This window comes from Odontesthes bonariensis, chromosome 20, assembly GCF_027942865.1.
Source record: "Odontesthes bonariensis isolate fOdoBon6 chromosome 20, fOdoBon6.hap1, whole genome shotgun sequence".
Taxonomy (NCBI): Eukaryota; Metazoa; Chordata; class Actinopteri; order Atheriniformes; family Atherinopsidae; genus Odontesthes; species Odontesthes bonariensis.
The window spans coordinates 3,078,124-3,098,788 of record NC_134525.1 but is presented as its reverse complement, the minus strand read 5'-3'; the positions used below and the strand labels follow the sequence as shown (position 1 = coordinate 3,098,788).

Sequence of the window (20,665 nt, the reverse complement as noted above, 5' to 3'; positions counted from 1 at the left end):
TCAGATACAAAAATCTGAATTTTAAATTTAAAGTGAAATTTGATGACCATACTCGCTCACTCAGGCAGGCCTGTCGCAGAGCTGAAAGGAGATGGAAGAAGGACCGTCTAACTGTCTCCTTTCAAATTTTTAAATCTGCTTTATCATCTTTTCAGGCTACCGCCAAAGAAGCCAGGGCCAAATATTTTTCGGATATTATTAACCGCCATTCAAATAGACCTAAAATTTTGTTTAACACAATTAACTCTATTATGAACCCACCTCTCTCTCCAGCCCCCATTATAAATTCGGATGTCTGTGAGACCTTCCTACATTTCTTCAAGGAGAAAATCGAAAACATCAGAGCTCTTTTCCCCCCTCCTGATCTATCTCCTCACTTACCCCCACACCCTATTGCTACTTTCTGTCACTTCAACCCTGTCTCCCTGGTCGACTTAAAGGACATTGTGCTCCACATGAAAACCACCTCCTCCCCTGGTGATGAGGTTCCATGTCCCATTTTAAAGGAAGCCTTTGATGTTACTGGCCCCTCCCTTCAACTCATTATAAACTCCTGTCTGTCATCCGGTTCTGTCCCAGCCTGCCTCAAACATGCAATTGTCCAACCTTTACTCAAAAAACACAACCTGGATCCCAAATGCTTAAACAACTATAGGCCCATCTCTAAACTCCCATTCATCTCCAAAGTACTGGAAAAAGTAGTATTGTCCCAGTTGTCCCCATTCCTATCCCAGCATGCCATCTTGGAGCCCTTTCAATCTGGTTTCAGGGCATGTCACAGCACAGAAACTGCATTACTGAAAATTACTAACGACTTGCTCCTCACACTCGACGCTGGCCAAAATGCAGTCCTGGTCCTCCTGGATCTCAGCGCAGCTTTTGACACCGTGGATCATAACATCCTCCTCAACCGCCTTGAAGAGTGGGTGGGCATTAAAGGGTCAGCACTGCAATGGTTTAAGTCTTATCTGCAACAGAGAACTTTCTCTGTCTCCATCGGTCATTCTTCCTCTGCCTCTGCCCCGGTCTCCTATGGCGTCCCCCAAGGATCAATTTTAGGGCCAATTCTCTTCAGCCTGTACATGCTCCCCCTAGGGGACATAATCCGTAACCACCTTGTTTCCTTTCATTTCTATGCTGATGACACACAGCTTTATCTGCCATTAAAAACTAAGGAGTCTGCCCAATCTCTCCTGAACTCTATAGAGGCCATTAAGCACTGGATGTCGAACAACTTTTTACAACTGAATGACAGCAAGACAGAAGTTGTGATTTTTGGATCCCCAAAATCAATTCCCACAGTTGCTGAAAACTTATCTCACCTCTCCTCCTTTGTTAAGCCGTCTGCCAAAAGCCTGGGGGTTATCTTTGATTCGGACATGTGTTTTAAAAAAACAGATAAACTCTGTTGTTCAAAGTGGTTTCCATCAGCTGAGAGTAGTCACCCGACTCAAGCCCTCACTGTCCTTTCAAGATCTGGAAACAGTCATCCATGCCTTCATAACATCTCGGCTGGACTACTGCAATGCCCTTTACTTTGGCCTCCCCCAATGCCAGCTAGCTCGCCTGCAGTTGGTGCAGAATGCTGCTGCTAGGCTTTTAACAGGCACAAAGAGGCAAGAACACATCACCCCTGTCCTTTCCTCTCTGCACTGGCTCCCCATAAGTTTTAGAATTCAATTTAAAATGTTACTTTTGGTTTTTAAGTCACTTCATGGTCAGGCCCCTATGTACATCTCTGACATGATTCAGCACCTCCATGCACCAAAGTCCCTCCGATCTGCCGACAAAGGTCTCCTCCATGTTACCCGGTCCCGTCTCAAAAACAAAGGGGACCGCGCTTTTGCTGTGGCAGCTCCTCGTCTCTGGAATACTTTGCCCCCTGATATCAGATCTGCTCCCACAACCACTACTTTTAAATCCAGACTTAAAACACATTTGTACACATTGGCTTTTGCTTCCTAGTTTCTTTTTTTCTCTCTCTCTTCTTCTTATTTTTTAATTTTTTTTTTTATCCCTATTCTTTATCTTGCCTTTTTATTACACTGTAGATTGCCTTCTGTATCTTATGTATTTTATTCTTGCTGTTTGTTCTTGCTTTGCTTTTAATCTTATTTTTATGCTTAATTTTAGTCTTTTAGTTTGACACTGTACAGCACTTTGGTCAGTTCTTGCTGTTTAAATGTGCTATATAAATTAAAGTTACTTACTTACTTACATCACTGTGTTCAGTTAGAATCTGAGTTCAGTTAGTTTTTACTGTGCAGATTTTATTATATTTTCTCTCATCACAGACTTGCTGGGTGTGATCTCTCAGAGACTCACTGTGAAGTTGTGGCCTCTGCTCTGAAGTCCAACCCCTCCCATCTGAAAGAACTGGACCTGAGTAACAACAAGCTGAGGGATCCAGCAGTGGAACATCTGTCTGCTGGCCTGGAAAGTCCAAACTGCAGACTGGAGGCTCTGAGGTCAGTTCACTGCAGCTCTTTTAGTTTAAATGATTTACTGTTATGTTAAAATGATGAAAATATTCAGTGTTTCCACATTTCTAAATGAAGCTTCTCTTACATTGTTCACCTGCCAAAGCAGTTCTTTTCTCAGTTTCTTAAAAAAACAGTAACTTAGAAAGATGATTCTGGTTATGAACCATTTCTCTTCAGTCATAAAAGAAGACCAAACCCTTTAGATCACACTTAAAAATGGAGCAGCTGAAATGTTTCTTTCACTCGTCCTTCTGGGTTCATCTGAGAGATGTTTGATCAGTAAAGTTTGGAAAGCTGGATGAAGATTAAACTGCAACAAACTGACAGATCTGCTGCTTCTGCTGCTCATTTGAACGGGACAAATGTGCAGAGTTCAGTCACTTTCAGCACAATGACTCAGTCTGCTTTGGGTTTTAGCCTTCAGCCAGTAATTAGAGACAGACTGAAGGAAAGGCAGAGCACTGCCCCAACACTTCATTTTTACATGAATCTTACAAAATCAGCAAAACATGAGAGGAAAACATGCAAAAAGAGTTCATAGAAAAAAGTGTGCACAGGAGTGGAATTCAGAATGAGCCCAAAGAGAGGCTGCTGGGTTTGTGGGTTTAAAAAAGTAAAAATCCAGAAGTAACAGATGTGCAGCAGACAGCTGCCAGCACAGAGAGATGGTGCCACCTGTTCAGAGGGGTGGGCTACAAGGACAGATTGATGGCATACCGAGGTATGTTGGGTCTAAAGTCAGCAGTGTTTCCCACACACAGACTAATTCGTGGCGGTGCGCCACAGATTCAACACCGGCAGCCACATATTGCGTTTCGTTATTATTATTTTTTTTAACGCTATTTAAAAAATACTCGTATTCGTTAAGCTGCATTTCCTTTCCCTTCTCTCCCTCCGTCTCTCTCGCATAGCCTACACACACACACAGCCCCTCCCCTCCGTGCTTCCCTGGAAGCGTGGAAGCTTGCTAGCTTCAGCGTCGCGTTAGATTAGCTCAACCGAAAGAATTCACGAAAGGTTGGTATCACGTGCACCTTTATAAAATCACACATTAAAAAGTCCTATAAAAATATTTTATATTTTTAATACAATGTTGTCCCGTCCCGTCCCATAGCAAACACGCGATTACGCCTTCTTTATAAAGTTAACTTGTCGCAAGTTTGCCGTAAAAAAAATAAAATAAATGTAGTTGGGTTGTCGAGGTCTAAACACTAGCAGCTGTGAATCAAATAAAGTAGTTTTTTAAACTCTTACACTGAATGTTTGCTGCTTCAATCCAGATGAGTATTGAAAAATATTTTCCGCGATTGAAAGAGAAACGTGCGTGTTGATGATCGAGGACCAGCCTGAACCGGAGGTATCAGTCTGAAACAGCTGAACAGTCCGACCAGTGTAATTAATGTTATTAATTTGTTTACAATGAAGATGTGAAAATCTGCAGATAAGCCGCACCTGTGTCACCCACCGTGACACAGGTGTCACACATCCTTACGTCCCCCATAATTTTCCTTGATGGAGAAATTATCCAGGTTCTTAACTCCCAATGTGACATATATGTCACATTACAGATCTCTGACAGTGGGGGGTGGTATTCTGGAAAAAAATTCTGAAATGGGTTCTATGTGGTCTATTTAGTCTGTGTTATAACCCCTTTAATTTTCATTTAAGTAGAAATGGGTCTGGGTTCTTAAGGATTAATACAATAAAGTTTTGTGTGACCAATTATTAACGAAGGAATTATTTTGAAGAATTTTTATTTTTTGTGAACCAGGTTTTATGTTCACCAAGAGGTTAATTTGAAGTGGCCCTCACCGTTACTTCTCTTGAAACTGAAGCAGGTTTGTTTGCACAGTAAATACAATAAACCAGATATAGATGGATATATATTTTTTCACCCCAACTCATCTGACACCAACCCACCATTTATTTACAAGTACAAAAGTTCCATGTTTGTAACCTATTCTGCCAAATTGTGTACGGACAGCTTCGTGGTTTTGATGATGGATTTTCTGCTTTTCCATAAAATCATGAGCTGCCATGCAAAGCACAAATGAAGCCTGGAGATCTGGACCATGAGTAACACTTTTTAGGGATATCCAGTGTGCTGAAACCGAATGTAGCTGCCTCCTCACATCAGTATGTGATGAACTGAGGGTCAGTGGGTTGCTTTTGTTTAATCCTATGGAAGCTGACATTAGAAACTTAGAGTTAATTTGTTTCACAAATCACCGTATTCTTACATAATCTGCATGAAACACTGAGTGTAGTGATGCCACCCAAGGTTCCTCCTGCAGCTGGGAAGCTATTGATCAGAATTAAGAGTCAAAAAGGTCTCTAACAGCAGCTTTATGATTGGTGTTCATCTGCACTTCCTGCTGGGAAACATAAAAAAGGATCATTATTCAGGACTAATAAGAAACTGTAAGAAGAAAAGTTTCTGTGGACCCAGAGCCCCTGTTGTCTTTAGAAGGCTGAAATAATGATGATGTAGAGGAAGAGGAACATGTCTGATTTTTAGGTTTTATACTTTATACTTTCTTACTTTTACTGTTTCATTCTTTCAGGTTGAATGACTGCAGCTTGTCAGAGACCAGCTGTGATTCTCTGGTCTCAGCTCTGAAGTCCAACCATCTGACAGAACTGGACCTGAGTAAGAACTTTGATCTTAAGGATTTAGGAGTGAAGCAGCTGTCCACAGGACTGGAGAGTCCAAGCTGTCAACTACAGACTCTGAGGTGAGTTTTCTAACTGGATCTGCTGTAGTGTTTCTGTGTGTATCCAATTCTATCAGTAAAGCCTGAGATCTTTGAAAGAGTTGATCACAAAGTGATGATTCTGAAAAGACAGAGCTATCATATGCCCCTTTTCCACCGAACATTTTTGTACCGGTACAGCTCTACACGGTACGACTCTACCCTGATTGGGAGCTTTTCCATCGCGGGTTGATGGCTAGTACCTGCTTCAGAGGTGGGTCTAGTCGGCACTTGCCGATACTAAAACGTCACGTGATCAGTGCTGTCCACTGATTGGTCAGGTGAAATTACGTCATACACGCCACGAAGCTCGGGGAGCTTTAAATAATCACCCGCCATGTATGAAAACACACCTGCGAGAGCAACAGAGAGTAAACAGAACTACGAATATGGAAGACCAGAGAAGGAAAGCCGACCCACGGACAGTCAGCAGGTGCAGGTATTGCCAAAGTTTCCTTTCTTTTTCAAGTGTATTTCGTCTCGTCTCTTCGCCTGAAACCGACGTCACGTTAGTGGTGAACGGGCCGACTCCGCCCACTTCCAGGTCACGGTTTGGGTGGAAAAGGAAATGGTACTGGTGTCGTGTCGTGTCGTGTAGTGTCGCGCTATATCGAACAGAGTAGAGTAGGGTTAGCTTGGCGGTGGCAAAGGGGCAAAAGAAAGTGTTGTTTGAGCTCATGTGTCTCATGAAGGGGCGCCGAACATATGAATCATTTCAAAGGTTCTCTTTAAGTAATGATATGTCTGCTAACATGGATGTGTCAGTACTGCTTGGGAACATTTAACATAAGCATGCTGGAGTCTTTAAAACAAGCTCTTAGTGTTGGCTTTGGAGGTTCAGGCAGCAACAATATTTCTTATTATTGAGATTTTATTCTTCTATAAAGGAAAAAAGCAAAGATAAAAATGGGTACAGATTAATCATACACATAGGGTAACTAACCCACACACTTAAACCAGATTATAGAAAGACCAAACCAACAAAAAAAGAAATAAAAGGGAATATCCATACATAAAACAACCCCTTCAACATAATCCCATTCATTCCCACCCTGGTCACTGCCCTACATCTGCACACCTGACATGAGGGAGTAGTACACATGAATAAAAGTGAATGCACATGAGATATTACCTTCTACATTTTGAAATGCATCCAGGAAAGGACCCGATATGATTTGAAATTGAACAGCAGAATGTTGAAGTGAGTGTCTTATTTTTTCCAGTTTTAAACATGAAAAAATGCTGAAATGAAAAACTGGAGAAATATGATCTCTGCTGTTAGATCTCATCAGAACTCTGGCTGCAGCATTTTGGATCAGCGGAAGGCCCGGCTAGTATCGGTCAGACTGTGTTTTGTATAGTTTGGGAACCTCAGGGTTGCATCTGTGTTTTTCATTGTTAGTTATGTTTGAGGGGCGAGACTCAGAAAGAAGGATTGCTGGTTGAGGCGGTGGATTATGGACTATGATTCCGATTAGAGAATCAAGGCACTTGGACAGAGAGATCTGATGTGTCTTCTTTAATGAATGTTGTTGATCATTGTACAACATATGTATGTGTGCGGTCTGAAAATATATAGAAAAGCAATAAAATGTATCAGAAAATCTGCTCAGAATATCATTCAACGGTTAAATCAGAATAAACATTCATAAATAAACTGCCATATGATTTAAAGTTTACCAGTAATATCCCTCACTTATGTACAAACTGTTACTTAAGCATAACACAACAACAGAAATGCAATATAATTGGTGGAGGAAACTGTACAAATTCCAACATAAAGTTAGCAGATGCAAAGCATGCTGAACAGCATTGGAGCCTCACATATCAAAGTAACCACACAAAATACTCCCATGTAACACAAACTGGAATAAATGGTCAACATATCCATGACTAAGAAGTAGAAAGCACTTACATGTCCTCAAGAACGCTCACAAGGGAAAAGAAAACCAGAGAAAGTCCATGCAGCTTCACACAGTCTGCTCACTTGCTGGTCTGCTTTAGGCCACATTTACACATAGTGGGTATTTAGAGAAACGGATATTTCCCCCCCTCCGTTTTCAATAATAACATCGTGCACACAACATCGTTTTCAAAAAACTTGTTATTTACATCAACCCGCATAAATACGCCGTCAAGCGCCATAATAACTCTGCCAAACCTATTAGCGGCAGTGTAGGGAAAGGAACAAAGCCATGCAAGCCAATCAAAATCCTCAGAATCGACACCAACAATCGGCACCTACGTCTTGGAAGGGAAAGATGCAGTAAAAATGCTGACCTCTGTGCAATCCTTCGCCTCTGCTCCTCCATGTAGAGCAGTTGTTGCAAATGCAATACGGCCAGAATCGTTTGCACAAACGTAAAAATTAGTAGAACTTTAAAATCATCCATGATAATCCTGATCAGTAGCCAAACAAACTGTAAACATAAGGCGCTCGCATGACGTTAAAGGGACAGTTCGCCTCTTTTGACCTGAAGCTGTGTAACATCCCATATCAGCAACATCATTTATGAACATCTTCTTACCCCCTGCTGCGTCCTGTGACCAGAGTTCCAGCCTCGTTTAGGTGTTGATGAAGGTAGTCCGGCTAGTTGGCTGGGGCTTGAAAAATAAAGCGTTTTGCTTCTCAAAAAAATATGCGTTCAAGAGTAATACATTTGCATCACAAAATCGTTTTGAATGAAAAAGTCAGACTCTCTTCGCTTGGCGCTATTTTTGCCTCCCTTGATATCAATGCGTCCAATGTAAACTGTGCAGACCGAAGAGCAGACCGAGCAGCAAACACCGTAACAGGTGCGGCTATCGCTAGGTGGCTGGACACATTGATATCAAGGGAGGCAAAAATAGCGCCAAGCGAAGTGAGGTCTGACTTTTTCATTCAAAACGATTTTGTGATGCAAATGTATTACTCTTTTGAACGCATATTTTTTTGAGAAGCAAGACGCTTTATTTTTCAAGCCCCAGCCAACTAGCCGGACTAGCTTCGTGGACGCCAAAACTCAGCTGTAACTCTGCTCACAGGACAGCAGGGGGTAAGAAGATGTTCATAAATGATGTTGCTGATATGGGATGTCATACAGCTTCATGTCAAAAGAGGCGAACTGTCCCTTTAAGCATTTTCTGGCGCATAATGTGACGTTTAAGAACCTAAAACGCCGTTTCTCCCAGTTGACACGGCAACACATAACCGGCGTTATCAGAAATCTCCACTTTGGTTTTAGAAATAATCGTTTTCTGTGATTGAAAACGGGGTTTTGGTGTAAATGAGAGGCCAAACCGCAGGAAAATGTCTGCGTCTTCCTATCGTGTAAACGGGGCCTTAGTGTGGCTGAACATGCCCTGACCTGTTCAGCTGCGTTACTGCCTTTCACCAGTAGATGGCGTTTCACCTGCTGGCTTTCTCAGTTATTTATTTTGTACAGAGGACTAGCTTAGTCCACAATAGTGTTTATTGATGGAAGCACCATTGATTTAATCATTGTGCCAACTTTAATAAATTCTATTGTTCTATTTTAAAGGAGGAGTTGTTTTCTGCTCATTGTGTGTGTTTCACTGTGAGAATCGCTGACTTTTTAAAAGCTCTTCTACATTTTAAAGTACACATGGAAGACATTTGATTAGAATTGATCGACATGATATATTCTTCATTTAGATTGGAAGGCTGCGGGCTGTCAGAGGTCAGCTGTGCTTCTCTGGTCTCAGCTCTGAAGTCCAACCCCTCCCATCTGACAGAACTGGACCTGAGCTGGAACATGCTGCAGGACTCAGGAGTGAAGGAGCTGTGCAGCTTTCTGCAGAGTCCACACTGTGGCCTGAAGACTCTGAGGTCAGACACCATGTTTTAGCTGTGTGTTCACATGAATATGATGTAAGCTGTGCTGACATTAAATGGTAGATATAAGACGTTTAAAGATCCATATAGATTCCCCCCCCCCCCACATAAAGGTATCTTCCCATTGAAAGTTTTTGGGAAAATTGATGAGAAACTGAATGAAATCATCATCATCATCATCAACTTTATTATATAGCCTTTTAACACAGCCGTGGCTGAAACAAAGTGCTGTACAACACAAAATAAAACAAGGCTTAAAACACAAGAACAATTGAAAAACAACAATAAAACAGCATATCTGTGACAGCCATTAGCTGATGTGGCTTTGTGGAAGTGTTTGCATCAAAGACTTAGGATGTAAAGGCTTTTACTGGTTTTCTGTTGTTTTTATGGGGATAAAAAGACAAAAATCATGAAAAAAGTTCATTATTTGGAATAGCTGTGTTCATATTTGTGTACAAGAATGAAGAAAATGATCAAAAAAGGACAAAAACTGACGCATCGACTGAGACTTCAGCAGGCACAAATGGACGAAAAATGGACGAAATGGACAATATTTAAAGCGAAAGATAGTGACAACAAATAGAGAATAACCTACTTATACCAGATAAGTCAGAAATTGATTAGAATAACGGCTCCCGAGTGAAAGTTCTGTGTAAAGCGATGTTCAGTGTGTAATGTTCATGTATGTAAAAATGTGAAAAATTCCAATAAACAGAAAATAAAAAAAGGGACAAAAGCACTTGTAAACATGTTCAAAATCCCTACAAGTTGTATAATCTAAGATGCTGCCACACAGTACTACTCTCACTCATCACGTGCAAATTAGGTGATTAAATTGAACACTGCCCTCATAAACTGTAACGTTTGAGCTCTTTTTCACTTGTTCTGTTGGACTGTTTTAACCTGCCTCCTGTTGGCTTCAGCTCACATGCTTTATTCTTTATTCAGATTGCAGTGCTGCGGGTTGTCAGACGTCAGCTGTGCTTCTCTGGTCTCAGCTCTGAAATCTAACCCCTCCCATCTGACAGAACTGGACCTGAGGTACAACTACAACCTGCAGGAATCAGCAGCGAAGCAACTGTCTGATCTTGTGGAGAGTCCAGACTACAAACTGAAGACTCTGAGGTCAGTTCACTGAATGGAACTGTTGGAGGTCTTCATGTTTCCAGACACAATTAATTCTCCTGCATCTTCATTTATAATTTCTAGTTCATCAAATGTAAGAAAACACATTGAATAATTCTTTGATGCTGACACTAATATTTAAGGCCTGCAAAGATATAAAAGCTCATCTGATTCCATTTTTTCGACATGTTTTTGTGTTTCATTCAGATTTGAGCACTGCAGTTTGTCAGAGATCAGCTGTGCTCCTCTGGCCTCGGCTTTGAAGTCCAACCCCTCCAACGTGACAGAACTGGACCTGAGTGAGAACACCATAAAGGACTCAGAAGTGAAACAGTTGTGTGGTTTTCTGGGAAGTCCACTCTGCAGACTGAAGACTCTGAGGTCAGACGCCACCTTTTAGTTGTGTTGCAACATTAATGTGATGTGAAAGCTGTGTTGACACTAAACTTTACACATTAGACTGATGTTATACTGATCCACACTGAGGACCATCACAGTAAGTCTGTTTTTTCAGTGTTTTTTCTCATAAGCATCTGAACATGCAGCAGAGGATCAGCATCATAATGAGATGTGTTGGATGAGAAGATGGAACAAAGTCTCAGCATCCTGCAGTCCTAAAGATGGAGAAAAACAAATCTCCAGCTTCATTATAACATCTATAAAGAGAAACTTCACTCTTATAATTTACAACTGAGGAACGCAAGAAAGTCCTACTTCTCTGACATCATCACCAAAAATTGGTGATGAAACAACTCCACCGCTGCATCAAGAGTGTACAGCACTGAGAAACGGCGGAGAAGTGAAGCCCAAGCAAAGTTTGATCGCTGATGCGTTCAGTAGCGTTACGCCATACGAGTCCACGTCCACCCGGCACAAAGACCTTACAGATGCTGTCACATACACATGGTGCCCGTGTACACCGTCACAAACTTTCAGAAAATGCTTCGGACGCTGGACAAACGTTACAAAATACCATCCCCAACATATTTTAATCAAGTGGCCGTTCCAAAAATCTACAACGAATGTAAAATGAATGTTGAATCCGAGCTCCGTAAAATTGAACGTTTTGCCACAACCACGGAGCTGTGGCTTCAGCTCACATGTTTTATTCTTTATTCAGATTGGAGCACTGCAGTTTGTCAGACATCAGCTGTGCTTCTCTGGTCTCTGCTCTGAAGTCCAACCCCTCCCATCTGACACAACTGGACCTGAGCAGCAACACCATCAGAGACTCTGCAGCGAAGGAGCTGAGCAGCTTTCTGCAGAGTCCACACTGTGGACTGAAGACTCTGGGGTCAGACACCATGTTTTAGTTGTTTGTTCAGATTAATATGATGTGAAAGTTGTGCTGGTCTTCATGGTAAAGTCTGTTTTCTTCTTCAGGGGTTTAGTTGATGAAATGATGATTTATTAAATAATAAGAAAACAGTGAATCAACAACAACAGTTTGGAGCAGCAAAACTCCAAAAGCCCGTTAATCAGCTGATACTAACAAACTCCCCTCCAACTCTGTTGGAAATGAACAATCTTTGACTTGATTAGAAAACAGCTTTCATCACAGCAGCAGTTCTCTTCAGTCAGATTCATTCATGATGACAAAATGCAGCCAGAAAGCTTCTCCCACTGATAATTTAAAGGAAATCTCTTTCAGTTTGGACCTTTTTGCTCCACTTAATTTATTTAAATGATAAATTAGCTAAAAGTAGAAAAGTCCTGCAGCAAAAAGGGTTTTTGCAATAACTCCAAATTTATTACAACGCCAAGTTTATAGGCCACACAGAGAGAATGCCAAGCTACCACCAAACCACCAAGTTCCTTTTTATTCTTTATTAGTAATTCTGTTTCCATGTGGGACTGAATGTGGAGCTGAATGAAAATGATAGCATTCAGCTTTGGTAGCACACATTGAGATTTCTCCCACTGGGTCTCCAGTGGAACGTGGTGGAGCAGCACAGATGTTGGCCTTCAGGCTCCAGGCACCCACCCTCCGTCCCTCTCACTTTCTTTTCTCAGATCAATCTCTTCAACCTCACATCTAATAACAAGAAACTTAAAGTGTTTCATGAAAGCAACATATTTCTGTTTCTAAGGCAACGGTTTAGTCCAAATCCTGACTGTTTTCAGCACAAAATCATCCTTCTTCATCCACTGACATTGAACAATGTGTTCTTCTCTCTGGTTTGTATCAGAACATTCCAAGAAAAACAAAGTATCAGGAGGAGGGAAAAGGCATAATTCCTTCTTTTTTTGTCTTAAAAGAAGACAACTGTAAGTGTGCAACGTATTTTCATACAAAGTAACTGACTCTAAAGACACAAAAGCTGGTGTAACACTCTCCCCATTATCATCAATGACCCTAAGAGGGAGGAGCAGAGACGGGTGGGCCAGAGGAGTGTGAGGTGAGGACAGAGAACAGGGAAAACAATGATCTTTATTCATTTAAAATGCTCTCATATTTCCTTTATAACTGAATTTAGGATCACCAGATGGAGGCAGTTTATAACTGAAGATTACTAAGTGTTTCAACACCTCAGGTGTTCACATTGAAGGCATCGAGCTTATTCATGTTGTTTTTTCTGCATAACTCTCATTCTAATGATATAGATACATATTTGCTGTACAAAGCTTTATTGAAAACTTTAAAAGTTCACTATTCAGAAAAATGTGACACCCGTTCAGCTAATTGTGTTGTGCAGTTTCAAGTCAACGTGTATTTTAATCTGGCAACAACTGGCCTCTAAAGATTGTTCCAGATTGAGAATATTGTCATAGAGCTGTTTGTTCCCCCATTTTACAACATAATCAGGCAGCCATTTTTACCTCTGAGCCTCTCCAGTCCATCAGGACTTAACTGAGGGCTTCAGTGGGAACTGACTTTCATTCCACCTTAATTATTCCAAATGTAACTGCATCAAATGATGAGAGGATTTATAAAACTGTCATTAACCGTGTTGAGTTGGTTCCTTTTTGGGGGTTTCAGCTAAAGTGGTTTCAGTGCTTCCAGAATGTTCCCTAAATAAAACCTTACTTGGATTTTCAGAAGTGAACTTGAATTTATTTGCATACTTTTAAAGATGTAATCAGAAGATCTCAGACAGTTTGCAGATCTCTAAGTATTCATTTCACCACGTAAGCACAGAGCATTATCAGAAAGTATAAGAGAATCCCATAAAAGTTAAAGAAATTCATTCTAATTGTAAAATGTATTCATTTCAAAACTGAGTCAGAAAGTAAATAAATAGCAACATTAGCACAATTAAACCAACAAACAATAGAATTAAAACAGAAAAATTACATTCTTTATCTTTGTTTAGGCACAAATTCTGTTTTTTATTATTATTTTAGTTGAATTTATCATCTTACAAACTAATTTATCGAACTATTTATATATTTTGTATATATTTCAGATTATGGCTGTTTCAGTCCTCCATAGAGGAGAGCCCAGAAGTAACAAGTGATCACCTTTTTTTTCCAATAACACCATTAACCCATAGTCTGTAATGTTCACTGTCACGGCCCGGCTCCTGAACATAAAACAGAGACGAACACAAGGGGTTAAACAAGTTGTTCATTGTTAAAAGCCAGCCTGCGTTAACTCTCAGCACACACATCAAGCAGCATGAGTGTTGGGAGTCCACACTGTAAACAGGAGACTCTGGGCTCAGTTCCCTGCCTGTAAATATAGGATCATTTCTATGTAAAATCTATAAAATGTCATTTTGTTTCCTAAATTTTAATTTTGAAAATCAGAAAAATCTGAAAATTAAAATCTGAAACTGAAGGAAAAAAATTCAAACACGAAAAAACACATAAAATCAGATTTGAAATGAGAAATGCAGCAAATAATCTACAATCAAATAACATCAAAGTAAAATCATCTGTTTTAACTTTGAATGAAATTTCTTTTTACAGAATAAGACTTGACTTTCAGTCTCAACTGATGGAAAAAGTCATATTTGGGCCCAGTTAAACTCCATGTAGAAACAGCTTTGGTAGCGAGCATCTGTACTGATCTGCTCATTAGTCCAGTGTTTGGATTTCCTGAAGATGAGTCTCTAAGCTGAGCTGCTGCCTGCTGTGTTTCTGTCTGCTTCTAAATCATGTGACTCTGATGGAAGCTGTGATGTTTAAAGACTGAATGGAAACACTGAACTTAACACTCTGACTCCTCCTTGACTTCAGCTTTGTAGCTTCCTGCTGGAGATGGGGGAGGTCTCCCAACCATCAGCCTCAAACTGCACTGATTCTGATAGTTAGTCAAAGTGTCCATCAGCATCCATTAATCAGCCAAACTGATCAATCAGTCCACCTCTGGATGCTTCCAACACTTTTCTAAGGCTCTGTAATGTTTGGACTGACTGAAATATTCAAACACAACAAGTCACAGTAACAAGTTCTGCTGCTGTCGACTCTTTAAAGAAGTTTGATTCCATGATTATATTAAACATCACTGCACCATGTTTTTGTGCCTTTAACATTCAATAAAACAGTTAATTTGATCTTTATTTCTATCAGTTTGTTCCCATTTGCTCCCAAATTGCTCCTGACATGTTTGTTTTCTTTGAAACTTGAATCATTTGGCTGCACAACATGAGTTTGTATGGATGGAGCCACTGGTGGAGCTGGCAGAGTTTAAGAGCTGAAGTCACTCCGTCTTTATTGAAGCAGCAGCATGTTGTCATTAATATTAATGAGAGCTCTTTTTCACTTGTTCTGTTGGACTGTTTTAACCTGCATCCTGTTGGCTTCAGCTCACATGTTTTATTCTTTATTCAGATTGGAGTACTGCAGTTTGTCAGAGATCAGCTGGGCTTCTCTGGTCTCTGCTCTGAAGTCCAACCCCTCCCATCTGACAGAACTGGACCTGAGCAGGAACATCATCAGAGACTCTGCAGCGAAGGAGCTGTGCAGCTTTCTGCAGAGTCCACACTGTGGACTGAAGACTCTGGGGTCAGACACCATGTTTTAGTTGTTTGTTCAGATTAATATGATGTGAAAGTTGTGCTGGTCTTCATGGTAAAGTCTGTTTTCTTCTTCAGGGGTTTAGTTGATGAAATGATGATCTATTAAATAATAAGAAAACAGTGAATCAACAACAACAGTTTGGAGCAGCAAAACTCCAAAAGCCCGTTAATCAGCTGATACTAACAAACTCCCCTCCAACTCTGTTGGAAATGAACAATCTTTGACTTGGTTAGAAAACAGCTTTCATCACAGCAGCAGTTCTCTTCAGTCAGATTCATTCATGATGACAAAATGCAGCCAGAAAGCTTCTCCCACTGATAATTTAAAGGAAATCTCTTTCAGTTTGGACCTTTTTGCTCCACTTAATTTATTTAAATGATAAATTAGCTAACAGTAGAAAAGTCCTGCAGCAAAAAGGGTTTTTGCAATAACTCCAAATTTATAACAACGCCAAGTTTATAGGCCACACAGAGAGAATGCCAAGCTACCACCAAACCACCAAGTTCCTTTTTATTCTTTATTAGTAATTCTGTTTCCATGTGGGACTGAATGTGAAGCTGAATGAAAATGATAGCATTCAGCTTTGGTAGCACACATTGAGATTTCTCCCACTGGGTCTCCAGTGGAACGTGGTGGAGCAGCACAGATGTTGGCCTTCAGGCTCCAGGCACCCACCCTCCGTCCCTCTCACTTTCTTTTCTCAGATCAATCTCTTCAACCTCACATCTAATAATAAGAAACTTAAAGTGTTTCATGAAAGCAACATATTTCTGTTTCTAAGGCAACGGTTTAGTCCAAATCCTGACTGTTTTCAGCACAAAATCATCCTTACAAACTAATTTATCGAACTATTTATATATTTTGTATATATTTCAGATTATGGCTGTTTCAGTCCTCCATAGAGGAGAGCCCAGAAGTAACAAGTGATCACCTTTTTTTCCAATAACACCGTTAACCCATAGTCTGTAATGTTCACTGTCACGGCCCGGCTCCTGAACATAAAACAGAGACGAACACAAGGGGTTAAACAAGTTGTTCATTGTTAAAAGCCAGCCCGCGTTAACTCTCAGCACACACATCAAGCAGCATGAGTGTTGGGAGTCCACACTGTGAACAGGAGACTCTGGGCTCAGTTCCCTGCCTGTAAATATAGTATCATTTCTATGTCAAATCTATAAAATGTCATTTTGTTTCCTAAATTTCAATTTTGAAAATCTGAAACTGAAGGAAAAAAAATTCAAACACGAAAAAACACATAAAATCAGATTTGAAATGAGAAATGCAGCAAATAATCTACAATCAAATAACATCAAAGTAAAATCATCTGTTTTAACTTTGAATGAAATTTCTTTTTACAGAATGAGACTTGACTTTCAGTCTCAACTGATGGAAAAAGTAATATTTGGGCCCAGTTAAACTCCATGTAGAAACAGCTTTGGTAGCGAGCATCTGTACTGATCTGCTCATTAGTCCAGTGTTTGGATTTCCTGAAGATGAGTCTCTAAGCTGAGCTGCTGCCGGCTGTGTTTCTGTCTGCTTCTAAATCATGTGACTCTGATGGAAGCTGTGATGTTTAAAGACTGAATGGAAACACTGAACTTAACACTCTGACTCCTCTTGACTTCAGCTTTGTAGCTTCCTGCTGGAGATGGAGGAGGTCTCCCAACCATCAGCCTCAAACTCCACTGATTCTGATAGTTAGTCAAAGCGTCCATCAGCATCCATTAATCAGCCAAACTGATCAATCAGTCCACCTCTGGATGCTTCCAACACTTTTCTAAGGCTCTGTAATGTTTGGACTGACTGATATATTCAAACACAACAAGTCACAGTAACAAGTTCTGCTGCTGTCCACTCTTTAAAGAAGTTTGATTCCATGATTCCATTAAACATCACTGCACCATGTTTTTGTGCCTTTAACCTTCAATAAAACAGTGAACCTGATCTTTATTTCTATCAGTTTGTTCCCATTTGCTCCAAAGTTGCTCCTGACATGTTTGTTTTCTTTGAAACTTGAATCATTTGGCTGCACAACATGAGTTTGTATGGATGGAGCCACTGGTGGAGCTGGCAGAGTTTAAGAGCTGATGTCACTCCGTCTTTATTGAAGCAGCAGCATGTTGTCATTAATATTAATGAGAGCTCTTTTTCACTTGTTCTGTTGGACTGTTTTAACCTGCATCCTGTTGGCTTCAGCTCACATGTTTTATTCTTTATTCAGATTGAGGCGCTGCAGTTTGTCAGAGATCAGCTGTGCTTCTGTGGTCTCTGCTCTGAAGTCCAACCCCTCCTCCCATCTGACAGAACTGGACCTGAGTTTTAACACCATCAGAGACTCTGCAGCGAAGGAGCTGAGCAGCTTTCTGCAGAGTCCACACTGTGGACTGAAGACTCTGAGGTCAGACACCATGTTTTAGTTGTTGTTCAGATTAATATGATGTGAAAGTTGTGCTGGTCTTCATGGTAAAGTCTGTTTTCTTCTTCAGGGGTTTAGTTGATGAAATGATGATTTATGAAATAATAAGAAAACACAGTGAATCTGTCAGACAGAAACAAATCTAGAATCACTGGCTGATGCTTCTAGAGCTCCAGAGTTAGTGAATATTTCTGGCTGAAACAATAACAACAGTTTGGAGCAGCAAAACTCCAAAAGCCCGTTAATCAGCTGATACTAACAAACTCCCCTCCAACACTGTTGGAAATGAACAATCTTTGACTTGATTAGAAAACAGCTTTCATCACAGCAGCAGTTATCTTCAGTCAGATTCATTCATGATGACAAAATGCAGCCAGAAAGCTTCTCCCACTGATAATTTAAAGTAAATCATTTTCAGTTTGGACCTTTTTGCTCCACTTAATTTATTTAAATGATAAATTAGCTAAAAGTAGAAAAGTCCTGCAGCAAAAATGGTTTTTGCAATAACTCCAAATTTATAACAACGCCAAGTTTATAGGCCACACAGAGAGAATGCCAAGCTACCACCAAACCACCAAGTTCCTTTTTATTCTTTATTAGTAATTCTGTTTCCATGTGGGACTGAATGTGAAGCTGAATGAAAATGATAGCATTCAGCTTTGGTAGCACACATTGAGATTTCTCCCACTGGGTCTCCAGTGGAACGTGGTGGAGCAGCACAGATGTTGGCCTTCAGGCTCCAGGCACCCACCCTCCGTCCCTCTCACTTTCTTTTCTCAGATCAATCTCTTCAACCTCACATCTAATAATAAGAAACTTAAAGTGTTTCATGAAAGCAACATATTTCTGTTTCTAAGGCAACGGTTTAGTCCAAATCCTGACTGTTTTCAGCACAAAATCATCCTTCTTCATCCACTGACATTGAACAATGTGTTCTTCTCTCTGGTTTGTATCAGAACATTCCAAGAAAAACAAAGTATCAGGAGGAGGGAAAAGGCATAATTCCTTCTTTTTTTGTCTTAAAAGAAGACAACTGTAAGTGTGCAACGTATTTTCATACAAAGTAACTGACTCTAAAGACACAAAAGCTGGTGTAACACTCTCCCCATTATCATCAATGACCCTAAGAGGGAGGAGCAGAGATGGGTGGGCCAGAGGAGTGTGAGGTGAGGACAGAGAACAGGGAAAAGAATGATCTTTATTCATTTAAAATGCTCTCATATTTCCTTTATAACTGAATTTAGGATCACCAGATGGAGGCAGTTTATAACTGAAGATTACTAAGTGTTTCAACACCTCAGGTGTTCACATTGAAGGCATCGAGCTTATTCATGTTGTTTTTTCTGCATAACTCTCATTCTAATGATATAGATACATATTTGCTGTACAAAGCTTTATTGAAAACTTTAAAAGTTCACTATTCAGAAAAATGTGACACCCGTTCAGCTAATTGTGTTGTGCATTTTCAAGTCAACATGTATTTTAATCTGGCAACAACTGGCCTCTAAAGATGGTTCCGGATTGAGAATATTGTCATAGAGCTGTTTGTTCCCCCATTTTACAACATAATCAGGCAGCCATTTTTACCTCTGAGCCTCTCCAGTCCATCAGGACTTAACTGAGGGCTTCAGTGGGAACTGACTTTCATTCCACCTTAATTATTCCAAATGTAACTGCATCAGATGATGAGAGGATTTATAAAACTGTCATTAACCGTGGTGAGTTGGTTCCTTTTTGGGGGTTTCAGCTAAAGTGGTTTCAGTGCTTCCACAATGTTCCCTAAATAAAAGCTTACTTGGATTTTCAGAAGTGAACTTGAATTTATTTCCATACTTTTAAAGATGTAATCAGAAGATCTCAGACAGTTTGCAGATCTCTAAGTTTTCATTTCACCCATAAGCACAGAACATGATCAGAAAGTATAAGAGAATCCCACAAAAGTTAAAGAAATTCATTCTAATTGTAATATTTTTCATTTCTTTCTTCAAACAAACACAAAAACTGAATTAAAAAAGAAAATATGGAGAAATCAAAATTAAATGAAGAAATAAATGATTTGGAGGGATTAAATAGATCAACATTGCAAAGGAAAGTAATACAGGAATAATAAATCAAAATAAGACAAATAAATACATTCTAATTATAAAAATATATTCAATTCAAAACTGAGTCACAAAGTAAATAAATAGCAACAATAACACAATTAAACCAACAACAATAGAATTAAGGCAGAAAAATGACATTCTTTATCTTTGTTTAGGCACAAATTCTGTTTTTTATTATTATTTTAGTTGAATTTATCATCTTACAAACTAATTTATCGAACTATTTATATATTTTGTATATATTTCAGATTATGGCTGTTTCAGTCCTCCATAGAGGAGAGCCCAGAAGTAACAAGTGATCACCTTTTTTTCCCAATAACACCGTTAACCCATAGTCTGTAATGTTCACTGTCACGGCCCGGCTCCTGAACATAAAACAGAGACGAACACAAGGGGTTAAACAAGTTGTTCATTGTTAAAAGCCAGCCCGCGTTAACTCTCAGCACACACATCAAGCAGCATGAGTGTTGGGAGTCCACACTGTAAACAGGAGACTCTGGGCTCAGTTCCCTGCCTGTAAATATAGGATCATTTCTATGTCAAATCTATAAAATGTTATTTTGTTTCCTAAATTTCAATTTTGAAAATCAGAAAATCTGAAAATTAAAATCTGAAACTGAAGGAAAAAAATTCAAACACGAAAAAACACATAAAATCAGATTTGAAATGAAAAATGCAGCAAATAATCTACAATCAAATAACATCAAAGTAAAATCATCTGTTTTAACTTTGAATGAAATTTCTTTTTAAAGAATGAGACTTGACTTTCAGTCTCAACTGATGGAAAAAGTAATATTTGGGCCCAGTTAAACTCCATGTAGAAACAGCTTTGGTAGCGAGCATCTGTACTGATCTGCTCATTAGTCCAGTGTTTGGATTTCCTGAAGATGAGTCTCTAAGCTGAGCTGCTGCCGGCTGTGTTTCTGTCTGCTTCTAAATCATGTGACTCTGATGGAAGCTGTGATGTTTAAAGACTGAAT

General features: G+C 39.8%; 1 protein-coding gene across 3 annotated transcripts in view; it reads left to right on the top strand.

Moving 5' to 3' along the window:
• Positions 1–20,665, top strand: part of LOC142370056 (NACHT, LRR and PYD domains-containing protein 12-like) — a 62,221-nt gene that overhangs the window by 24,585 nt on the left and 16,971 nt on the right. For 2 of the 3 annotated variants that reach the window (XM_075452476.1, XM_075452477.1), the window contains exons 5-10: positions 2,295–2,468; positions 5,048–5,218; positions 8,892–9,065; positions 10,023–10,199; positions 10,407–10,580; positions 17,386–17,562. In XM_075452476.1, coding sequence (XP_075308591.1) covers positions 2,295–2,468; positions 5,048–5,218; positions 8,892–9,065; positions 10,023–10,199; positions 10,407–10,580; positions 17,386–17,562 — 1,047 coding nt within the window. Of the gene's footprint in view, positions 1–2,294; positions 2,469–5,047; positions 5,219–8,891; positions 9,066–10,022; positions 10,200–10,406; positions 10,581–11,319; positions 11,494–14,975; positions 15,150–17,385; positions 17,563–20,665 lie in introns of all 3 variants that reach the window. The other variant, XM_075452478.1, reaches the window with a different exon arrangement.